The sequence below is a fragment of the Schistocerca cancellata genome, chromosome 8 (genome assembly GCF_023864275.1).
Source record: "Schistocerca cancellata isolate TAMUIC-IGC-003103 chromosome 8, iqSchCanc2.1, whole genome shotgun sequence".
NCBI classification, from domain to species: Eukaryota; Metazoa; Arthropoda; class Insecta; order Orthoptera; family Acrididae; genus Schistocerca; species Schistocerca cancellata.
This window is the reverse complement of record NC_064633.1, coordinates 331,208,435-331,233,782: the sequence shown is the minus strand read 5'-3', so window position 1 is coordinate 331,233,782 and position 25,348 is coordinate 331,208,435. Positions and strand designations below refer to the sequence as shown.

Sequence of the window (25,348 nt, the reverse complement as noted above, 5' to 3'; positions counted from 1 at the left end):
ATCCTGCTGAAATGTAGGGTTTCGCAGGGAATGAAGGGTAGAGAAACGGGTCGTAACACATCTGAAATGTAACGTCCACTGTTCAAAGTGCCAACAATGCGAACAAGAGGTGACAGAGGCGTGTAACCAACGGCACCCCATACCATCACGCCGGGTGATACGCTAGTACGGCGATGACGAATACACGCTTCCAATGTGCGTTCACCGCGATGTCACCAAACACGAATGCTACCATGATGATGCTGTAAACAGAACCTGGATTCATCCGAAAAATGACGTTTTGCCATTCGTGCAACCAGGTTCGTCGTTGAGTACACCATCGCAGGCGCTCCTGTCTGTGATGCAGCGTCAAGGGTAGCCGCAGCCATGGTCTCCGAGCTTATAGTCCATGGTGCTGCAAACGTCGTCGAACTGTTCTTGCAGATGGTTGTTGACTTACAAACGTCCCCACCTGTTGACTCAGGGATCGAGACGTGGCTGCACGATCCGTTACTGTCATGCGGATAAGATGCCTGTAATCTCGCCTGCTAGTGATACGAGGCAGTTGGGGTCCAGCACGGCGTTCCGTATTACCCTCCTGAACCCACCGATTCCATATTATGCTAACAGTCATTGGATCTCGACCAACGCCAGCAGCAATGTCGCGATACGATAAACCGCAGTCGCGATGGGCTACAATCCGACCTTTATCAAAGTCGGAAACGTGATGGTACATATTTCTCCACCTTACACGAGGCATCACAACAACGTTTCACCAGGCAGCACCGGTCAACTGCTGTTGTGTATGAGAAATCGGTTGGAAACTTTACTCATGTCAGCACTTTGTAGGTGTCGCGACCGGCGCCAACCTCGTGTGAACGCTCTGAAAAGCTAATCATTTGCATATCACAGCATCTTCTTCCTGTCGGTCAAATTTCGCGTCTGTAGCACGTCATCTTTGTGGTGTAGCAATTGTAATGGCCAGTAGTGTAGATACGATCTCACCCGGGTCAAGAGTGAACTTGTGTGAGCACGAGATAAATAAGCCGAGATAGCATTTTCTTATCCTGGTACCTTTATGTAACGACCATACATATACGGTGGCGTCAGAAAGGATAACACTCGTTCCTATCTCTTCTTTGATCACCAAACAACATTATTTCACTGAATCAGCTTCAAGTGTCAGATATCGTTAGAACGCGGCGCTCTTATGAGGTTGACTTTCAGTTATAAAGGGCTTGAGAAATCTTCCTTGTCAGCGCAGTCTGAAGTTTCCCACCATTAGAAACACTTCACGCAAAATGGACGGTTTCTGCTTGTCACTTGGTGCCATTTTCGTCTTGGCACTTGCTGCATCCTGTAATGTGAGTATTCAACGCAATATACAAAATATTTTTTGGAATGATTTTGAGTCCATGGCGGGACTGACACACTACTGACGGTAAAATAACAAGCACGCTCATAAGGCCACAAAAACAGGCATGTACGAGTTTTTTTCTTTCATAGTTTTTAGAAATGGTCGTACGAAAGTCTTTGAGAGCATATGGGCGGAGGGATATGTCATGGAATGTGCAGAATGTCCCCGTATTGGTACAAATTATGGTTCTGTCCATAGCTGGATCTGTTATTATTCGCAATATTTTAAGACTCATCTAAGGCTTTTGAATGTTTCAACCACAATATTCTCATATAAAGGATGGAATGTTATTGGAATAGTGAACACGGCAAGTTTGTATCTTTAAAGGTAGATGTGCGATAGAAAGTAGAATGCACCAGTTTCATGATGATTGCACTGCAGTGGTTACCCAGACTTTAAAGTGATCAGGTGTGGTATAACACAGGGTCATATTTGGGTCATTTATTGTTTCTGATATATCGTACATCTGTGTTGTCAGAGGATTAAAATTTTGTCCTTTCTGCAGACGATGCAACTATAGAAACGGAAATAGTACCAGTCCTCTAGCTAAAGAGACAGATTATGAAACATTTGTGTTAAGGAGTAAGTGAATGGAGGACTAGGTTGAAGTGAGTGTGATACTTTTTTTTGAAAACACATTAAAATTGTATTTCCAAAACTCTCGCTCAATTTAAATGCACTACTCTTTGGAGAAAGTGAAACACCAAGATCGAGAGATGTGATCACAATAAAATTTATTCCACTGATTAGGAACATGACACTACACAAATGATAAGATTTACAGACATGTACGTGCAAGTGACTCTGGTAATTCAGAACGGACTAGCGGCACCATACGCTTCAGTCAGAGTCGCTAGACGCCGTGGCATTGTACCAGAGAGCATCGGGATATGATGTTGGGGAATACTTTGCCACGCGGTTTCTAGGCGCGACCACAAAGCTTCAACTGTAGCTGCAAGAGGACCTGAACGAACAAGTTGCCGACCGACCATGTCCCAGATATGCTGGAAGGGCGACATGTCAGGCGAACGGGCAGGCCAGGGAAGCAGTGGTACCCCTCGCTCTTCGAAGAAGGCTTGCACATTCCTCGCTACATGGGGACGGGCCTTCTCCTGCTAAAATCTGGCATATGGAACGACCTGTAGAAAGGACAGTGCCTCGAGCTGTAAAACCTCCCTGAAGTGGCTGTATCTGTTCAGATTTCCCTCCAGACGTGGGAGGTGGGATCTCTTGTTATAGGCAATGGCGCCCCATACCATCACATTTGGCGTTTGTCCGCTATGCCGCTCAACAATACGGTCCGCCCGATTGCGTTCACCACAGCGGCGTCGAAGGCGTATGAGGCCATCATTGTAGGACAAACTGAAGTGGGACTCGTCCGAGAACGCATTAGCACGCCAGTTCCGGCGTTCACGTGTACATTAGTCTCTGCGGCGTTGGTTGGTTCTGCTCGATGGAAACCGTCGCAGTGACATGTGTGCCACCAGTCCAGCTCTCAGAAGACGGCATCGAGCCATCGGTGCAGACGAGTCCACACCCGTTGCAGTGCTTCAATGTCGCGCCAAATGTAGGGACGAAGCTGTTCTGTCCGTTACGGCCAAGCGAAGAAGATGACGTTCATCTCGTGCTGTGTCGTCCAGTACCCTGTCGGTGCTCTCTTCTCCACTGGTTCCACAGACGCCTCACTGTTGGAGCAGCGTGTCCTGTACAGGCAGCAATGCCACAGAATGGCAGACCCGTCTCCCAGTGAAAAATCATTCTGTCCCGCTCGAACGCACTCACATGCCGATACTCCACCCCGTGATGTCGGCGAGCCATGGTGGTACTTGGTTACAGGATTCCACTTCTTATGACGCCTCCGCACCGACTGAGGGTTGCATAACGCTGACGTGTCCGGTCACACAAAAGAGGGCGCTGTTGGACCCACGTGCATGCCACTTCTCTGCCATTTAAAACACTTACTACGGTTCCTCTGTTCTACACGTCCTCTTATCATGGCGTGTTGCATACCATTGATTCTGTGTGTCTCGTTATTTAAAAAACAGTAGTGGATAATTTTAAAACAGTAAAATGGATGTATTTCATTAACTTCTTCATCAGTTACAAAATGTAACAACAATAATTTGTGAAAGACACGATGGTAAAACAAGGTTTTCCAGGAGTGCTAGTCCTGTAAGGTTCGCAGGAGAGCTTCTGTGAAGTTTGGAAGGTAGGAGACGAGGTACTGGCGGAAGTAGAGCTGTGAGGACGGAGCGTGAGTCATGCTTGGGTAGCTCAGTTGGTAGAGCAGTTGCCCGCAAAAGGCGAAGGTCCCGAGTTCGAGTCTCGGTCCGGCACACAGTTTTAATCTGCCAAGAAGTTTCAAACCAAGGTTGTTATACAAATTTATAAATCTGTGGTTATCCACTTACAGAAAAATACTGCTGTAACATGAATGACGTTAAGCCTCAATTTAAAAAAAACCTTTGCACAGAAAAACCATTCTCATTTATGAACATAGTCAATAAAATTTATATCTTGTCCTCAAATTGAACTCCGATGAAATACAGCAACCGATAAGATTGGAGACAGCACAGTCATAAACTTAAGACAGCCAACTTGTCTTTGGCCAGCCATACCAACTGTTTCCTGAATCACGAACGAAGTGTTTCTGGATAATAAATGAAGCTACCCAGCAGTCCTGTAGCGAGGTACATCACGGTTCACAGACCAGAGCAGGCGACTTCTAGCACACAAGATTACCCGATGATAGACGACACCACTGATGGTGCTGAGCCCCCGAAAACAAATATGTCCAATTAGGGCTCCATTGGAGGGAGGGGCGGCGGGGGGGGGGGGGGAGGGGAGGGAGGATTCCGCCGATCGTCGCTGCAGGTTTCCAACTGGTGGCTGTAAGATAACTCGTGACGTCACTCCGCGGCAGAAGGCAGGCGCAGAAGTGCCAGCGGCAGAGGCGCGCGCGGGAGTTCCAATGCATCAGAACAGTAGAGACTTGAAAACATCGAAGATTTATCATTAAATTTGAACAGGACTCAGACATACAATGAGGTGAGAGAAATCAGGGGATACTTCCCAATATCGTGTCGGAGCTCCTTTTTCCCGACGTAGTGCAGCAACTCGACATACCGTGGACTCAGTAAGTCCTTAGAAAACCCCTACAGGAATATCGAACCATGCTGCCTCTATAGCTGTCCATAATTACGAAAGTGTTGCCGGCGCAGGATTTTGTGCACGAACTGACCCCTCGATTATGCCCCGTAAAGGTTCGATAGGATTCATGTCGGGCGATCTAGCTGGCCAAATCATTCACCTGAATTGTCCAGAATGTTCTTCAAACCAATCGCGAACAATTATGGTCCGGTGACATGGCGCATTGTCATCGGTAATAATGCCATCGTTGTTTGGGAACAAATGGTCTCCAAGTAGCCGAACATAACCACTGCCAGTTAACGATCGGTTCAGTTGGACCAGAGGATCCAGTCCATTCAGGGCGAACACAGCCCACACCATTATGGAGCCACTACAGCTTGCACTTGCCTTGTTGAAAACAAGGTTCATGTCTTCGTGGGGTCTGCGCCACACTTGAACCCTACCAACAGCTCTTACCAACTGAAATCCGGACTCTTCTGACCAGGCCATGGTTTTCTCGTTGTCTAGGGTCCAGCCCATATGTTCACGAGCCCAGGAGAGGCGCTACAGTGGCCTGGAGTCCCCATAGTTTTACTACTGAAGGGTCTTTTCCTTCCAGGCTTTCCTTAATAAAGTTACCTGGTTGAAGACACAACAGAATTACAGACATTGGTAGCGAGCAGACATGGATTTAAATCAATGAGGGAGGTTGAAAATTTGTGTCGGACTGGGATTCGAACCTGGGTTTGCCGCTTACTAAGCAGATGCCCTGATCTCTGCGCCATCCAGACTCAGTTGTCGTCGCATGTGCAAGGACCCATTTCCCATGACCGAAAGAACAGACACCACATATATATATAATAAAGGCGAGGACGTTCAATGATCTCTTTCGTGCGCATGCACACCAGGCTCAAACTCTTACAGGAGTCGGAAGTATGCCGCGAGTGATGAGGATAATGGGCAAAGAGCACTACTTCAGTAGTGTGTGGATATGTTGGGAATTTGGGTCTTACGAGAGATGCGCTAAAGTAGTCCGTGCAGTTGCGATGTCCACTGTGTCCAGATGGCTCAGTGGTCACCGCATATGGCTCTTAAACAGAAGAGCCGGGTACGAATTTCGGTCCGGCAGAAATTTTCAACCTTCCCAACTGATTTAAATCAATGCCTTCTGGCAGCCAATGCCTACAATTAGTTTGTGCCTTAATTCATTCTGGTTGCTGGACCAAAATGATGTCTGTTCTTGCGGACATGTCCTAAAGGACAGAAACCAAATATATGTATTACTGTCGTTTGTCTGTTATATGTGTGACTCACAAACCGTGTTGCATTTGTTGTTCAAAGCGCGAATGTGAACCTATACGTGGCTGGAATGTTACCGCCGGCCCTAGTGGCCGAGCGGTTCTAGGCGCTACAGTCTGGCGCCGCGCGACCGCTACGGTCGCAGGTTCGAAACCTGCCTCGGGCATGGATGTTAGGTTTAATTAGTTCTAAGTTCTAGGGGACTGATTACCAAAGCAGTTAAGTCCCATAGTGCTCAGAGCCATTTGAACCATTTGCAATGTTACCGGCCACTCCGCAAAGCAATCCACTTGACCAGCCCTTACGCAAGTAACTCAAAAGTATCCTGCGTGAAATGAAGGCTGTAAATCTACAATTCCTTGTTCCCCCAACCGTTCACTTTTTCGAGCTAACAACTGTTTCTCTTTTGAAGGTTAAAGATGCAACGAAGTAACTGCAGTAGATAAAAAGTGCCAACCACGAAGACAATTTCTCCCGTGCATAGAAATTGCGCAACAAAGCAATACGCCGCTGTTTCTGTAACGAGTTTTTTAATCTAAGAAAGCTGGAACTAGATCTGACGAAAACGAAGAAAATAATTTACTAAATAATTACTGGCGCACTTGAGACATTGATATTATCAGCTACATAGCCTGTTAGTTATCAGAATATGAAAGTGTGATGCGTCCGAAAAAATCTAGTTATCTAGTGATAATCTGATGTTATTGAGAGGCAGATGGTCATGTCGTGCTTATCTGAGTCTTAGTCTTGTATTTGCTGTACAAGTAACTTAAAAACTGGCAATGAAAAGAAGTTTCCACATAGGGGCTCGACCCCTTGATGCTCGGATTATCGTTCTATACTTTTTCAGCTACGCCAGCTGCTGCATGGGAAGTGACATTAATGGTTCAAACATCGCCCAATCCGCGCCAAAAACTTTTTTGTAAACGCTTGGCCATTTGGATCTCCAAATTCTGTCACTTTCATTTCTGCTCAACCCCTGCGTATAGCATAAATTTGGACGAAACTCGTAGGCTGGCGTAGACCTCCCCTCGTAACCCTCTCCTGGTGGTGGCTGATAATGCCCGTCCAAAAGCGGCGATATACACTGACGGAGAAAAATTAAAAAACCACAATACACTTAATTAAGAGTAATGAAACTTAGATAATACATTTGCCTAGGATTTAAGTGATTAACATTAAAAGAATGCAGGTTAATGTAAGGGCGAGATAAGCCATTTGCAAATGTGAAATGCTGGTACATCAATAAGTAGTGTAACCGCAAGGATGCTGTGTGCAAGCATGCAAACGTACGTGCACAGTATTGTACAGGTGCCGGATGTCAGATTGTGGGGTGGAGATCCATGCCGCTTGCACTTGGTCGGTCAATATAGGGATGGTTAATGCCGGTTGTCGATAACGCTGGAGTTGTCGTCCGATGATGTCCCATACGTGCTCGATTGGAGACCGAGCTGGTAATCGTGCAGGCCAGGGCAACATGTCGGCCCTCTGTAGAACATGTTGGGTAAAAACTGTGGTGTGCGGACAAGCGTTATCGTGTTGAAAAATACCCCTGGAATACTGTTCATGAATGGCAGCACAACAAGCCGAATCACCAGATTTACGTACAAATTTGCTGCCAGGCTGCGTGGGATAACTACGGGAGTGCCCCTCCTGTCATACGAAATCGCACCTCAGACCATAACTCCAGACGAAAGTCCAGTGTTTCTAGCACGCAGACAGGTCTGTTGCAGACTCTCAACTGGTCTCCATCCAAACAACACACGGCCATCAATGGCACCGAGGCACAACCAATTCTCATCGGAAAACAGAACAGACCTCCATCCTGCCTGCCAATGAGTTCTCGCTTGACATCACTCAAGTTGCAAATGGCGGTAATATTTTTGGTCGGTGGAATGCACGCTACAGGTAGTCTGGCTCGGAGCTGTCCTTGAAATAACCGATTTGTTAACAGTTCGTTGTGTCACTGTGGTACCAAGTGCTGCTCAAATTACTGCTGCAGATGTAGTACTATGGGCCAGAGCCATTCGCGGAACACGATAGTCTTCCCTCTGTGTAGTTCCACGTGAGCATTCGGAGCCCGATTTCTTGCGACCGTACATTCTCGTGGCCACCGCTGCCAGCAATCATGCTCAGTGACTACATTCCTGCCAAGTTTTTCTGCAGTATCGCAGAAGGAACATCCAGCTTCTCGTAGCCCTATTATACCACTTCGTTCAAACTCAGTGAGATGCTGGCAATAGCGTCTTCTACATCTACATGGGTACTCTGCAAATAACATTTAAGTGCCTGTCAGAGAGTTCATCGAACCACTTTCACAATTCTCTATTATTTCAATCTCGTATAGCGCGCGGAAAGAACGAACACCTATACCTTTCCGTACCAGCTCTGATTTCCATTATTTTATCGTGGCGATCGTTCCTCCCTATGTACGTCGGTGTCAACAAAATATTTTCGCATTCGGAGGAGAAACTTAGTGACTGGAATTTCGTGAGAAGATTCCGTCGCAACGAAATACGGCTTTCTTTTAATGACGTCCAGCCCAAATCCTGTATCATTTCAGTGACACTCTCTCCCACGTTTCGCAATAATGCAAAACGTGCTGCCTGTCTTTGAACTTTATCTATGTGCTCCGTTAGTCCTATCTGGTAAGGATCCCACAACGCGCAGCCGGCCGAAGTGGCCGTGCGGTTAAAGGCGCTGCAGTCTGGAACCGCAAGACCGCTACGGTCGCAGGTTCGAATCCTGCCTCGGGCATGGATGTTTGTGATGTCCTTAGGTTAGTTAGGTTTAACTAGTTCTAAATTCTAGGGGACTAATGACCTCAGCAGTTGAGTCCCATAGTGCTCAGAGCCATTTGAACCATTTGAACCACAACGCGCAGCACTATTCTAAAAGAGGGCGGACAAGCGTAGTGTAGGCAGTCTCCTTAGTAGATCTGTTACATTTTCTAAGTGTCCTGTCAATAAAACGCAGTCTTTCGTTAGCCTTCCTCACAACATTTTCTATGTATTCCTTCAAATTAAGTTGTTTGTAATTGTAATTCATAAGTATTTAGTTGAGCTTACGGCCTTTAGATCTGAATGATTTATCGTGTAACCGAAGTTTAACGAGTTCCTTTTAGCACTCATGTGGATGACCTCACACTTTTCGTTATTTAGTGTCAACTGCCAATTTTCGCACCATTTCTAAATCGTTTTGCAATTTTTTTTTTATCTTCTGATGACTTTAGTGGTCGATAAACGACAGCGTCATATGCGAACAACCTAAGACGGCTGCTCAGATTGTCTCCCAAATCTACTGAGCAAGGTGGCGCAGTGGTTAGCACATTGGACTCGCTTTCGGGAGCCGGCCGTTGTGACCGAGGGGTTCTAGGTGCTTCAGACCGGAACCGCGCTGCTGCTACGGTTGCAGGTTCGAATCCTGCCTCGGGTATCGATATGTTTGATGTCCTTAGGTTAGTTAGGTTTAAGTAGTTCTATGCCTAGGGGAATGATGACCTTAGATGTTAAGTATCAGAGCCATTTTTTACGCTTTCGGGAGGAAGACGGTTCAATCCCGCGTCCGGCCATCCTGCTTTAGGTTTTCCGTGGTTTCCCTATATCGCTTCAGGTAAATGCCGGGATGGTTCCTTTGAAATGGCACTGCCGACTTCCTTCCCCATCCTTCCATAATCCGATGAGACCGATGATCTCGCAGTTTGGTCTCCCCGTCCATATCAACCCAACCCCCTCCCAAATCATTTATATAGATAAGGAACAGCAAACGGCCTATAACGCTACCTTGGGGAACGCCAGAAATCACTTCTATTTTACTCGATGACTTTCCGTCAGTTACTACGAACTGTGACCTCTCTGACAGGAAATCACAAATCCCGTCACCTAACTGAGACGATATTCCATAAGCACGCAATTTCACTACAACCCACTTGTGTGGTACAGTGTCAAAAGCCATCCGGAAATCCAGAAATACGGAATCGATCGGAAGTCGCTTGTCAATAGCACTCAACACTTCATGCGAATAAAGAGCTAGTTGTGTTTCACGAGAACGATGTTTCCTAAACGCATATTGACTGTTTGTCAACAGACCGTTTTCTTCGAGGTAATTCATGATGTTCGAACACAATCTATGTTCCAAAATCCTGCTGCATATCGACGTTAATGATATGGGCCTGTAATTAAGTGAATTACTCCTCCTGCCTTTCTTGAATATTGGTGTGACTTGTGCAACTTCCCAGTCTTTGGGTATGGATCTTTCGTCAAGCGAACGGTTGTACATGATTGTTAAGTGTGGAGCTAATACGTCAGCATACACTGAAAGGAACCTAACTGGTATACAGTCTGGGCCAGTTTATTAACTGATTTAAATTGCTTCACTGCTCCGAGGATATTTACTTCTACGTCTTTGTCATCTTAAAGGCTTTCTTGAGTAACGTTACTTCACCACATTCAGAGTGTATTTAAAACAAACCTGGTCTGTACACTCATTGGGACGCTACTAGCGACAATCTTATACGACTGGCGTGAAATATGAACAGACGTCATCTTTCAGATGTGGAAACACGCCTACCGACTTTTGTTTACGTCGCACAACCCTTGTTGGTGTTGCGAATATTTTCCGTGAGTGTATATGCAAAGCTGGCCTGCAGTTCTTTTTTACAAGCTGGGGCTTTTGCCCTCGAATTCAAAACAGGATTGAAGCGTAAAGCATAATCGTTGTGCAGCCAGCTTCCCCGTCGTGTCTGTGGCTCCACAGCTCTGGCTGTGTAATAACTTAGCTTTTCAGAAACTATAATTAATTTAGAGAGATCTTCTTCAGTTCTGCCAATACAATTCGTGGTACAAATAAATGTTAGTGCAACTGAATCAAATGCCTCTCAGTTGCGGACGCCCTGCGTACCAAATCTTGTGTTTTCAGAAACGGTTTCTACAGTGTCAGCACAATCAGCTTACAGTGTCTTATGCAAAAGACATCTAACTCGTCCTGAATAGTGGCTTCTTGCATCAGCTTGGAGTGACTTCTCTGCAAAGTCTTCTGGTGGGAGAGGCAGAACATTAACGTAGCAGAGTAGCGCAGTTTTTTGATGTGGAATTTCTCCACTTCTGCCAGTATGCTATGCCATTCACTCCATTCAGTGGGTCTATTTAGTTTTTCCCTTTCTTCATCCAGAAACCGTACGTTGTCTGTGATGCTTAACATTTGTATATGTTTGCTTTGTATTTAGTGCTAAATATTAAACTGAATATGCAGTATTTTTTCATATTCAATGCACCGTATTTTCTTACTTTTATAAATAGTTTCCAACATTTTACTGTCTTCACGTTAATCTCTAGGGTGTTCGGAAATTCCCGTTACAAACTGCTGAGACTTGTAGAGGGAAGTGGGTAAATATTCTGAATGGGAACCCATGACCGTAAATCTACCGTTTCCGTGCTACAACCATTTGAAAACATGTTGGTAATGCGACCACTTTTACAAGTAACTGATTAGGCGTGGCCTAGTACATCACTTGTTTTACAATTCCACTCACTGATAGCCAAATAAATTGTTCGTGCGCTGGTTGATGAGCTTTCTTCAACGTAATGCAGTACGGCCTCTTCCAGTTCGGGTGTGCGGCGTCTATTTGCAGCACCACAGTCACGGCTGCTGACGGCGAAGGTATCCTTTCTCGAAGCCGTTAGGTAATTGTGTCGAAAATGGTATGCAATGGAATCGGTCATCGTGGAGAACGATTTTGACAAAGGCGACTTCGCCATTCAGGAGGGTCATGTCGGTATTTCTGCAAATGCGTACTGAACATTTTTACTGTAACACTCACAGACACTTGAATGAGGGTTGAACCAGCTCAGAGAAGTAGGATGGATATAAGATGGCGCCAGCCCATCCGATGTAAACCCCCCCCCCCCACACCATAGCTACCCTGTTGCAAACCTACCTAGCAATCATCTTTTCAAAAAAATGGTTCAAATGGCTCTGAGCACTATGGGACTCAACATCTTAGGTCATAAGTCCCCTAGAACTTAGAACTACTTAAACCTAACTAACCTAAGGACATCACACACACCCAAGCCCGAGGCAGGATTCGAACCTGCGACCGTAGCAGTCCCGCGGGTCCAGACTGCAGCGCCAGAACCGCTAGACCACCGCGGCCGGCTCATCTTTTCAACCGGCTGTAGCACGGAAACGGTAGGTTTCCGGAAATCGGTTGCTATTCAAAATATTCGTACTCACTTCCCTCTAGAAGTCCTAGAACTTTGTAACGGGAATTTCCGAACACCCTCTACACACAGCTCTGTATCACTTTATTTTCTGTTAGGTAGTGCAGTGTTAATATACCGGACTCACTTTCGACTCACTTCAAATCTCCGGCCAGTCATCCAGATTTACGCTTTCCGCGTTTTCTCTAAATCATATGAGGCATATTCTGGGACGGTTTTTGTAAATTGGACACAGCTTAATTCTTCCCCATATTTCCCTGTTCCTACCATTTTCGTTTTCTATTTTCGCAAGGAGGTCATTTTCCTTTCACAGAAAAACAGCCACGACTTTTCTTTCTGAGCTATCCGTTTTTACACATTTTACATTGAGTTTTGGCACCTATTACTGTCGTACTATTACGAAAGTAACTACTAAAGCCATTTATACTACTACTACGATTACTACCTCTACTAATGCTACTGATAATGCCACAGAAGACTCTCTTGTTGCCGGCCGGAGTGGCAGTGCGGTTCTAGGCGCTACAGTCTGGAACCGAGCGACCGCTACAGTCGCAGGTTGGAATCCTGCCTCGGGCATGGATGTGTGTGATGTCCTTAGTTAGTTAGGTTTAATTAGTTCTAAGTTCTGAGCGACTGATAACCACAGAAATTAAGTCGCATAGTGCTCAGAGCCAAGCCACTCTCTTGTTACTTGAATTACATCAGCAACCACTAGTGATACGTAGACTGCTATTATTAATTCTATACCTTTAAAACAGCTGTTTTACCTTATTATCATTTGATTTTTTTGACTATTTATCCTGAAAGTATAGTTTACTAGTGTGTTGCCTTGCCTCACGACAATCTTTATCTGTTCACATCAGTCCGTTTTAGGCTTGAGACAAGTTACTCTATTGTTTCTGTACCAGAATGGCCACACTGTCGGATCCATCAGTACTTTTGGCGTCCAGATCACTTGACGACGTATAAGAATGTTAATTTCACGTTTGATCGACATTTATTGTTCTCTCTGCGCTCAGCGTCTTTTCATTGTTATATTACGGTAGTATATTCCTGACCGAGAAAAAAGATCACTGTTTTAATGTGGATTTGATACAAAAAGCTCAGCCCGAATACCATTCTCCGCATTTTTTCTCTTCTTCCTGAAGTATAAAAGTTAAAAGGAAATGGTAAGTAGTTTTACACAAAGTTATCCTACAGGCTCGACCACTATAATAACACCAGTATGGTTCCTGTTGATATCGTAGATGATCTCTGCACTTAATCGTGATTCTTTTTAGAATCTGATTCATCGTGTTGGACCTTGCACAGTCGAAGAGTTTCACTAGGTTCACGAATGCTTTAAAATAATCTTTGATTTTAGTTTTTCTTCTGTTTGTTAATAAACGCCATACTTTATTCTACCCACAGTTTTTATGATGCCGCAAGTATATTCGTTCAGTTACTCTTAGTTTTTTTTAAAGGTATTACTCCAGTCAGTAATTTAAAAGTCTGAGATATAAAAAAGTACTTACATTTGTTATTGTCTTGAATTTTCTTATGTGATATGGCGATGATAGGTCTGTCTCACAGATAATGGATAACAACTCAAAAGGCCATCTAGCTATCACAAATTCCACTGATTTTAGTAACGTTGAAGGTGTCTCAATTACTTGTTTGTCATTAGGTCATTCAATGCTCTATCTCTTGGTTCAAATGGTTCAAATGCCTCTGAGCACTACGGGACTTAACTGCTGCGGTCATCAGTCCCCTAGAACTTAGAACTACTTAAACCTAACTAACCTAAGGACATCACACACATCCATGCCCGCGGCAGGATTCGTACCTGCGACCGTAGCGGTCGCGCGGTTCCAGACTGTAGCGCCTAGAACCGCTCAGCCACTCCGGCCGGCGCTCTATCTCTGACCATTACTGAAGTATCTATGTCTGCCACGTCGAATTCTTTCTTTTATCTTGTCGCACTTGGAGATGACACTGCTTTATCTCGACTCCCTACCTAGAGTAAAAGTTTGATTGGTTTCCGTAAGCGACTTCAAGCGATTATCAGAATGGCTGCCCGCAAAACACACTGCCGATTCCTTCTGTTCCTATCCATTTTCCAACAACAGCGATATGACGAGAGTTAAGCGGTTCCCTTCTATTCGTGGATGAATTAGACTTTCGTTGTCCTCAACCCGTGGTCTTGCGGTAGCTGTCCAGCTTCCTGCGCACGGGGTCCCAGGTTCGATTCCCGGCGGGGTCAGGGAATTTCTCTCCCTCGTGATGACTGGGTGTGCTCTTCATCATCATTTCATTATCATTGACTCGCAAGTCGCCGAAGTGGCGTCAACTAAAAAGGACTTGCAATACGGCGGCCGCACTTCCCCGCATGGGGCCTCGCGGCCAACAAAAGCCATACGATCATTTCATTTTATACTTTCGTTTCTTCGAATAAAACTCACTCTGGATTTTGATTTTCTCACAACTAGACTTCCCCGGTATATCCTTCTCCAGTACCTCCCCATTGATGCTCTATAGATTTACTGATAATGCCTATTTACAGTGAATAAAAGGCGATGGTTTACTACACAATATCTAGTCTTTTATTTAAATGCTTGAATTCATTTACATGGGCCACATCTCCTTCATCGAATGCTTGGTCTGTGACTCAGCAACAGATAGTTCATACCACGTTTCACTTCGTTTGTATGGTATGTTACTCATATTTTATTTTATATGTCTTTTGGGGGCCGCATTTGGCGATTTACGTTTATAATAGATGTGAAGTAAATACATGGAATGATACCAGTAGATAGTTGCCGTGGTCTTCCGTTGAACATTGGTTTTACGCAGCTCGCCGCACTAATCTATCCTGTACAAGTCTCTTCATCTCTGCATAAATACTGGAGCTTAGATCCATTTGAACCTGCGTACTGTATGCAAACCTTCAGCTCCGTCTACAATTTTCTTCTCACACACTTTCTTGCCCAAATGGACTATTCCTCCATCACTCAGAATGTATCCCATTAATCGATCCCTTCTTTTAACCTGGTTTTGCCATAAATTTCTTTTTTTCTCAAATCGACTTAGTACCTCCACATTAGTTTCTTCATCTACCCTTATAAATTTCAGCTTTCTTTTGTATCATGAACCACAAAAGCTTCTATTCTCTTCTTGTCGGAACTACACTCCTGGAAATTGAAATAAGAACACCGTGAATTCATTGTCCCAGGAAGGGGAAACTTTATTGACACATTCCTGGGGTCAGATACATCACATGATCACACTGACAGAACCACAGGCACATAGACACAGGCAACAGAGCATGCACAATGTCGGCACTAGTACAGTGTATATCCACCTTTCGCAGCAATGCAGGCTGCTATTCTCCCATGGAGACGATCGTAGAGATGCTGGATGTAGTCCTGTGGAACGGCTTGCCATGCCATTTCCACCTGGCGCCTCAGTTGGACCAGCGTTCGTGCTGGACGTGCAGACCGCGTGAGACGACGCTTCATCCAGTCCCAAACATGCTCAATGGGGGACAGATCCGGAGATCTTGCTGGCCAGGGTAGTTGACTTACACCTTCTAGAGCACGTTGGGTGGCACGGGATACATGCGGACGTGCATTGTCCTGTTGGAACAGCAAGTTCCCTTGCCGGTCTAGGAATGGTAGAACGATGGGTTCGATGACGGTTTGGATGTACCGTGCACTATTCAGTGTCCCCTCGACGATCACCAGTGGTGTACGGCCAGTGTAGGAGATCGCTCCCCACACCATGATGCCGCGTGTTGGCCCTGCGTGCCTCGGTCGTATGCAGTCCTGATTGTGGCGCTCACCTGCACGGCGCCAAACACGCATACGACCATCATTGGCACCAAGGCAGAAGCGACTCTCATCGCTGAAGACGACATGTCTCCATTCGTCCCTCCATTCACGCCTGTCGCGACACCACTGGAGGCGGGCTGCACGATGTTGGGGCGTGAGCGGAAGACGGCCTAACGGTGTGCGGGACCGTAGCCCAGCTTCATGGAGACGGTTGCGAATGGTCCTCGCCGATACCCCAGGAGCAACAGTGTCCCTAATTTGCTGGGAAGTGGCGGTGCGGTCCCCTACGGCACTGCGTAGGATCCTACGGTCTTGGCGTGCATCCGTGCGTCGCTGCGGTCCGGTCCCAGGTCGACGGGCACGTGCACCTTCCGCCGACCACTGGCGACAACATCGATGTACTGTGGAGACCTCACACCCCACGTGTTGAGCAATTCGGCGGTACGTCCACCCGGCCTCCCGCATGCCCACTATACGCCCTCGCTCAAAGTCCGTCAACTGCACATACGGTTCACGTCCACGCTGTCGCGGCATGCTACCAGTGTTAAAGACTGCGATGGAGCTCCGTATGCCACAGCAAACTGGCTGACACTGACCGTGGCGGTGCACAAATGCTGCGCAGCTAGCGCCATTCGACGGCCAACACCGCGGTTCCTGGTGTGTCCGCTGTGCCGTGCGTGTGATCATTGCTTGTACAGCCCTCTCGCAGTGTCCGGAGCAAGTATGGTGGGTCTGACACACCGGTGTCAATGTGTTCTTTTTTCCATTTCCAGGAGTGTATTTATTGTCCACGTTCACACCTCCAGGAAAGATTTCCGAGGAACTTCCAGCATGCTGGAGTAACTGCGCGTCAGGAACTTCTGTTAATCACTACAACGAGAAACCAGTCCAAAGTTGCAAATTTTACTCTTTTTATTCACACGATGAATAATTTCTGGTCGAGACCCATTTTCAAATCATCCTACAAGGGAGAAAACCAAATTTACGATCATTTGTAGTACAGGCATTACCAGTTTTTTAAACATGTGCCAAAAACGCAGAACATATCGTTTTTGGCTATGTTACGTAAGTCTTGGAACGATATGCTCCGAATTTTTGGCACATGCTTAAAAAATTGGTAATACCTGTGTTACAAATGAGCTTAAATTTAGTTTTCTGCCCTGTAGGATGATTTGAAAATGGGTCTCGGCCCGAAACTAGGCGTCGAGCGAATAAAAAAAGTAAAATTTTCGTCTTTGGACTGGTTTTTCGTTGTACTGAAGATTTCCTCACATTTAAATTTAAGTTCGATAATCACGAATTCCTTGTTTTCGGAAATATTTTCCTTGCTGTTACTGGACTGCATTTTATATCCTTCCTACTCCGGCCTTCATCAGTTACTTTTCTGCCCAAATAAAAAATACCATTTATCACTTTTAGTAGTATCGGCTGATTTAATTCGACTTCTTACCCTTACCGCTGTTTTACTTTTGCTGATGTTCGTCTTGTAACATCTATTCAAGACACTATTTGTTCCGTTGAATTGCTCTTCTGAGTCCTTAGCCGTCTCTGGAAGAACTGCAAAGTCGTTGGTAAAACTCAAAGTTTTAATTCCTTCTCTTCGAACTTCAGTTTCCTTTAAAAATTTCTCCTTGATTTACTTCACAACTTGCTCAGTGTACATGTTGATTAACATCAATATTAGGCTACAAATCTTATTCACCCTCTCAGTTACTGCTCTGATCGCAAGTACATCGGCTCTTATAACTGTAGCCGGGGTTCTGTGAAATTTGGGAGTAGCCGCTCCCTCCATTTTTTGAAGAAGGTATTCTTTTATCGTGCTATATTGCCCAACACAGTTAAATTGTAACTTTTTCAAAACCTCGTAATTGTCTCCCATTGCTGCGTATAAATTTGAAATTTGGCTCAAAGATACCTACCACTTTCCTCTGTAATAATACAAAAGGATGGCGTACTGAAAAGTCATGCTCGGGCTAGGTGACACTCAGACAGCAATGTGGTGACATACGTGGAAAAAAAGGCCAGTGCACAGAAGTTCGTGTCAAGTGTAAGTTATGGGTTAATGATGTCACAGTTGAACCAAATTTCACCACCAGCACCAGCACCATAGCGGATGTTTCATACAATGGGAAGGTCGTCACCACCCCCCTCCCCCACTCTTCCCTATTTTCCCCACTGACTGTGATCACACACCTTTGGAGTGCGATGCGACCGCAATTTTTGGTCTGCTGTACAGGGTGTTACTTCTAGGGGTCGTTAAAAGTCATTCGACGAAATTTCAAGATGATGCGAAGCAGCAAAAGATGTTTATGCATTTTCGGGCCTGCTGTTCCGTACCCTCCTGCGGATTGCTAACGGATGGGTGCGACGTTGACATATGCGTGAATAAAGCTCGGATATGCGCAACCCCTTGATACCCTTGCTATTCAACATGCATAATAGCAGGCGCAAGGGCAGCAGCGTAGCCTGCCTGCAGGACATCATTGGTTCTATCTGTAGAGGTAGGTGTGGTGTCACCGCCAGACACCACACTTGCTAGGTGGTAGCCTTTTAAATCGGCCGCGGTCCGCTAGTATACGACGGACCCGCGTGTCGCCACTGTCAGTGATGGCAGACCGAGCGCCGCCACACGGCAGGTCTAGTGAGACGTACTAGCACTCGCCCCAGTTGTACAGCCGACTTTGCTAGCGATGCTACATTTGCCGATGCTCATTTGCCGAGACGATAGTTAGCATAGCCTTCAGCTACGTCATTTGCTACGACCTAGCAAGGCGCCATAGCATTTGATAATTAGTATTGTGAAGCCTGTACAGTAACGAGAGATGTTCTACAATTGTGGATTAAAGTTAAGTATTCTACCAGTTACTCTTGTTTTGCTAGTCTTATTTCTCTGACCTGTTCCAGACCTCACGCCAGCCTGCGTGAGCTTAATCGCGTGCCTTTCGGCTTCCTTCAAACTCCGTGAATTGGCTCCTGCCAATTCACAACAGTAGGTACATTCTTAAAGTGCTCAGAAAACGCGGACGGGTGTTGCTGAACTGGAAGCTCTTCGAGTGACCTTTCGGCATTTTATTCATGCATATGTCACTGTCGCGTTCTCCTGGATGATGTCACAAGAGGGCACGAAACAGAAGGGCTGAAAAAGCAAAGTACACTTTGCTGCTTCAGAACACGTTAGAATTTCATCGAACGGTTTTGGACGGTCCCTGGTGGTTGCACCCTGTACACCAGAGCAGAAATTGCGGTCGAACTGCACTCCAAAGAGGTGTGACGACATTCAGTGTAGTTGCTGGCCCACGATGCCTGTAGACAACTGTTCAGCTGTCCGGGGGGTGGGGGTGGGGGGGTGGGGGGGTGGGGGGGGAGGAATTGGGGAGGAGGGGGGTGTCTCCAGCGTCAAAGGTTGTCAAGAACGTTGTCCTGTTGCTTATCACATTGCGAACTAAAATTAAAATTTAAAACAGTCTTCATCACAATCTTGTTAAATTATTTTTTTATTGGAGTGAGTGACCGGTTTCAACTCTATGCAAGAGTCATCTTCAGAATCCATAGTGGTGGATGGACACTGCTAGATGACTTCCGTCGACCCTCTACGCTCGTGTAACTGCTCAGACTGCGATCAAGATTGTTTTAAATTTTAATTTTAACTACTTTTAAGATCGCTTGCTATGTTTTCAAAAATTTCAAAAATCTTACATTGCGAACTGTTGTTTTCGATCTCAAAATGTATGGGAACCAACGCCACAAGTGATGAGATGGTTTCATTGATGCCCTTCATACCTTCCCTCTGAGGCCTTTTCGTGTCGATTTTGAGCGGCGGCTTGTTTGAAATGTTTTCCTCGGCACCTATAAGAAAACAGCGTGGTTTCAGTACTGGATGTCGTGGTTTTGACTCATAGGTGCGTCGAAAGAAGGGGTAAAATGTGAGAAAGAGAGGATGCGACGACCTTTCCATGCGTACAAGTCCGTAGCGGCGTTTGGAAGAGTTGTGGTAAAATTTGGTGCCAATGCGGCATCATTAACCCACCTTACTGCTCTGGCCTTTCTTTATGCATGTACCTATGCTGGTAGCTCGCTATATGAAGCGTCACCGAGGCCAAGGGTGAATATCGTAACGCCAAGCCTTTTCACCATGAAGGAGGAGGATTGTAGGCACCTTTGAGTCAAATTTCAAACTTATACGTCGGAACAGGAGACAATTATGTGGTTTTGAAAAAGTGATGCTTTAATTGTTTTTCACGGAGTAGTCTGTATTCTTTTTCGTCACAATAAATATTTTTTCACGCTAGAGTGTCAGGTATTGCATTACCTGATAAGTTCACACGGATTTTTATTTAAAACATTGCACGCTTCCACCGTCATTTATTGATCACTATCAAGCAAGCTATTAAAGGATTTCTCTCAGGTATTTAACAAGTGTGATAGCGGATTACAATTGCGGTAGTCATGTAAAACGCAATGCTTATTCGTTTCCAGGCGCAGTACGTGTACGCTACGGTGGAGCAGGGTGAACTGGAAGGCGAACTCCAGCAGACCATTCTGGGGACCACCTACCGCCGATTCATCGCCGTTCCGTTCGCTGAGCCGCCCATCGGGGAGCTGCGGTTCGCGGTGAGTAGCAATATCTGCACTACAACGGCGCGTCAGCTGTAATTAACAGATGCTCTGGGTCTTGTTTCTGGCTTTCCCGGAGGAATATTCGGCAGAATGGCATGTTATTTCCCTGCACTTCGTATGGGACATTGGCCTTACGTCATGTACTCGACAGAACAGGACGGAGAATTATTAGGTAACTGCTGTGCCTTTGAGGAATCTGAACACCAGGCCATACTGTCCGAGAATGTATTCATACGCCTCACCGAATATGGATGAGCTGAAATATGGAATGGAACAGTATACACTGAGATGACAAAAGTCATGAGACTGCGGTATGCACGTACACAAACTATAAAAGGGCAGCTGTCATTTGTACTCAGGTGATTCGTGCAAAAAGGTTTCCGACGTGATTACGGCCGCATGATGGGAGTTAACAAACGTTGAACGCGGAATGGTAGCTGTAGCTAAATGCATGGGACATTTCATCTCGGAAATCGTTAGGTAATTCAATTTTCCGAGACGCACAGTGTCAGAAGTGTGCCGAGAATACCAAATTTCAGGTATTAGCTCTCACCATGGACAACGTAGAGGCCGACGGCCTCAACTCACAGACCGAGAGGGAGAAGCGGTATTTGAGTAGAGTTGTCACTGCTAACAGACAAACAACACTGTTGAAATATCGCAGCAATCAATGTGGGACGTGCGACGAACGTATTCGTTAGCACAGTGGGGCGAAATTTGACGTTAATGGGCTAAGGCAGCCCCCGACCTGCCTGAGTGCCTTTGCTAACAGAGGACATCGCCAGCAGCGCCCTTCCTGGGCTCGTGACAATACGGACTGGACTCTAGACGAGAAGAAAACCGTGGCTGGTCAGAGGAGTTCCGATTTCCGTCGGTAAGAGCTGCAGACCCCACAAAGCCCTGAACCCAAGTATCAACAAGACACGGTGCAAACTGGGGGTGGTTCCATGATGGTGTGGGCTATGTTTACAAGGAATGGGTTTGGTGCTCTTGTCCAACTGAACCGATCATTGACTCGAAGTGCTTACATTCGGTTACTTGGAGATCATTTGCTACCATTCATGGACTTCATGTTCCTAAATAACGATGTAATTTTTATGGATGACAATGCGCCATGTCACCAGGCCACAATTGTTCGCGATTGGTATGAAGAACATCTGTACAATTTGAGCAAATGGTTTGACCATCCAGATAGCCCAATGTCAGTTCCATCGAACTTTTAGGGGACATAATAGAGAGGTCAGTTCGAGCACAAAATCCTGCACAAACAACACTTTCGTAATTATTTACAGCTATAGAGACAGCATGGTTCGATATCCCTGCAGGGGATTTCTAGGGACATCCACGGTATGTCGAGTTGCTGCACTAAGCCGTGAAAATGGTCGGACACGATACTAGTAGGTATCCAGTGACTTCCTTCACCTCACTGTAGAACATTGCATGAGTTTAATCGCTGTGGCGCAAGCTAAACAAAATAGCTAAATAATTGTCCGCGAGGGATTCGGAGATAAACCTCCAAAAAAGGCAACTACGGACTCAGAATAAGAAATTAATTATAGCAAAAATAGGCATAAAATGTTAGGTAATACAAAATGACAGCGAGAGTAAGTGGAGTATACTCCCCTTACTAGTGATATATTCAACCAACAATTTTTGTTCACCAGAAGATATAATTTAGGAGATTACATTATGCAAGTTTTTACCTTACTTAATAGCGATAACTGACAAAGGTGAAATCGTGCAATAACGGTCCAATATACCTGAGCCCTGAAACAAGTAGTCCGCGGGAACATTCTACATATTTGGTTACGCGTTTCACTAATTTCAGTATGAAGTTAATACAAATGTATTCGTAATGTAAACTTTGCGGTTAAGTCCACATGTAATTTGGCTCAAATTTTATCTTGGTTTCCTTTACTGCTTGCTCATTACACAAACTAAGTAACATTGAGGATAGTCAAGAGCTGTGTCTCACTCCCTCCTCAACCACCGCCTCCTTTCCATGTCCTACGTACGACTCTTGTAAATGCTGTCTGGTTTCTGTACAATTTCTATGAGGGCAAGTCAATAAGTGAGGGCAGTTTATGTTTCTGCTCCACGGGTTGACAGAAAAGTCTCAGTAATTACATATCTTCTCTTACTGTCGTCCTCGTGCGTCAGGTGTATCGGTACAGCGAGTATCTTCAGTTATAAAGATTTCAGGGTATTCCGTTACGTGCGTCAGTTGTTCGTGTTCTGTAGTCTGAAAGGATTAAAACTGTGGACATTATACACGGAATGAATACGAAGGCTGATGAGAGCTGTGTTAGCGGACTAAAAATTTACCAGTGGTCAAATCACTGTAAAATTAGATGTGTATCCGCTGTGAAGAGCGTTCTGGTAGACCTCCACTTAGAAAACGGACGGTAACTTCGAGACAGCTGAGCAAATGGTTCTCGTGCCAGAATTTCTGATACAGCGCATGAACTGATCGTTCGCCACACTTCATCACATGCAGTTTTCCGAGTATTTCGTATGTATCGTAAAGTTTTTACTCTCTGGGTACAACATCAACTAACATACAAACACAAACAGAAACGTATGGAAATGTTGGAATCATATTTAAAGGGATTTGAAAAGGAAGGATGACATTCTCAGTCGCGTAATAAGCGTCATTAGTCATGGGTATGTTAAGCAGATTATAGATTAAGCGACAGAGTATGTAACGAAAACCTCCATCTCCGCTTTCAGAAGGAAATTTCAAAAGTCAAGTTTCTTTATGAAAGTTGATGATGAAGTGGTTCGGGATATTAAAGATCCGCGGCTGGTTCATTACTTACTTACAGTTTAAACGGTGTTTAGCGACAGGTACTGAGAGCTAATATTAGATCTGAAACCCAAAATCAAAACGGAGAGGCGTGGGAAACTTTCAAATGGTGTGTTTTTGCTTCAGAATATGACCCGCCATCATTAAGTTGAAAGAACAATCCGTTGCGTTCAAAATCTTCGACCTGGAATACAGACCTGACCTAGGTTCAAGTGATTTTCACAACGTAGGCCAGATGAAGGTGCACCTGTAGGAGGACTCCAAGTGTTCTTCTGAAGGCGGTGTAGGAAACTTGAATAGAAATGGACCAAGTGAAAAGAGGTTGGCGGAGACTATGTAGAGAAATGAAATTACTTGCAATGTGTTTCTGCAACAAAAATTTCATTTAAAAAAATGCCTTTACCACTTGTTTATTTGCTCTCATGGTTGGCCTTATAGAGAGGAAAACAATGTCAGTCTTCGTGAGTTCGTGTACGAGCGTTAGTCATAAAGATTTGCACTGTGGAGTCACATTAATGCGACCACCGCCTATGTTAGAAGTCAACATGCAATGACCACTCACAGGCCGCAAGTAGCAACACTAGCAGTGGAGCGTATATAAAGTGCATCAAGGGGACGCGCGAAACAGTGCAGTCGTTGTCGTGATGTGGAAACCGAGCGATTTATTTGACGTTGAAATGGGCAGGATTATTGATTTTCGGGCAACGTGCAACTGTCGAGCAACTAACCGTCCAGATGAACCAACCACTCCTCAACGCCCGTCTAGAGAACGTTGCTGCCTAGGGGCCTCCGCAGCAGACACCTGTTACATGCACCCAAGCTGACTACTGTTCATCGGCGACAAATGCTGGAAATTGCACACCGGTACCGCAACTGGATGTCCACGGTGTGGCAACAGGTGACTTTTTCAGATGAACCACTTTTTATGATCCATCCTTGGCGTGTATTGTGCGAAACGTCTGAGTGAAAACATCCTGTATGCGTTATGGTCTGAGGAATATGTTAGTGGCGCTCCCTGGGTGATCCAGTCATTCTGCAAGACACAAGTGTGTCCCCCCCCCCTCCCCACTCCCCATATGCAGTTTGTTTTTCGTCAGCACGATGGCATCTTCCATCAGGAAGTGCATCGCGTCACACTGCACTCAGTATACATGTACAGTTCGAAGAGCACCAGAATGAGTTTAGCGTACTCCTCTGGTCACCAAACTCTCTGGATTTAAACCCAGTCGAGAATCCGTGGGACCACCTCGATCCGGCTGTTCACGACACTGATCCTCCAACTGGCCACGGCACTGTAGTCGACTTGGCACGACATCCCTGTCAGTACTTTCCAGAACTTCACTGAGTCTCTTCATGCACGTCTTGCAGCGGTCTGTCACTCCCGCCGGAGGTTCGTGTTCTCCCTCGGCCATGGGTGTGTGTGTTGTTCTTAACATAAGTTAGTTTAAGTAGTGTGTAAGTCTAGGGAACGATGACATAAGCAATTTGGTCCCTTAGGAATTCACACACAGCGGTCTGTGCTGCAACAGGTGATTTTTCGGGCTTTTGACAGGTGGTCACATTAGTGTGACTGGACTGGACTATTATAAGCTTGAAGAAATCAAGCACTGGCCATTAAACTTAGTGATATACTCGGGTAACTCCAAAAGAAATGCACACTACTCTTTTTTAAAATCCATCTTTTATTCTACATGTGTGAAAGTTCTATAGTGTATAGATACATCCTTTAGGAACAATATTTTCATTTCTACCCATAATTTCGATCCCTCTCAACTGCCTTATGCCATCTTGCAACCAGCACCTGTATACCCGCACAGTAAAATTCTGGACCAACCTCTTGGAGCCACTGTTTGGCAGCGTGCACTAGGTAGTCATCATCTTCAAACCTTGTTCCACGAAGAGAGTCTTTCAGTTTCCCAGAGAGATGATAACCACATGGAGCCAGGTCAGGACTATAAGGCGGGTGTTTCAAGGTTGTCCATCCGAGTTTTGTGATCGCTTACATGGTTTTTTGACTGACATGTGGCCGTGCATTGTCGTGCAACAGCAAAACATCGTGCTTTTGACGATGTGG

General features: G+C 45.4%; 1 protein-coding gene across 1 annotated transcript in view; it reads left to right on the top strand.

Moving 5' to 3' along the window:
* Window positions 1-1,232: 1,232 nt before the first annotated feature.
* LOC126095014 (acetylcholinesterase-like) overlaps window positions 1,233-25,348 on the top strand; it is a 96,713-nt gene continuing 72,597 nt past the window's right edge. Inside the window, exons 1-2 of the mRNA XM_049909673.1 lie at window positions 1,233-1,343; window positions 20,328-20,462. Of these exons, the coding sequence (XP_049765630.1) occupies window positions 1,281-1,343; window positions 20,328-20,462 (198 nt within the window). The 5' untranslated portion in view covers window positions 1,233-1,280. The remainder of the gene's footprint in view (window positions 1,344-20,327; window positions 20,463-25,348) is intronic.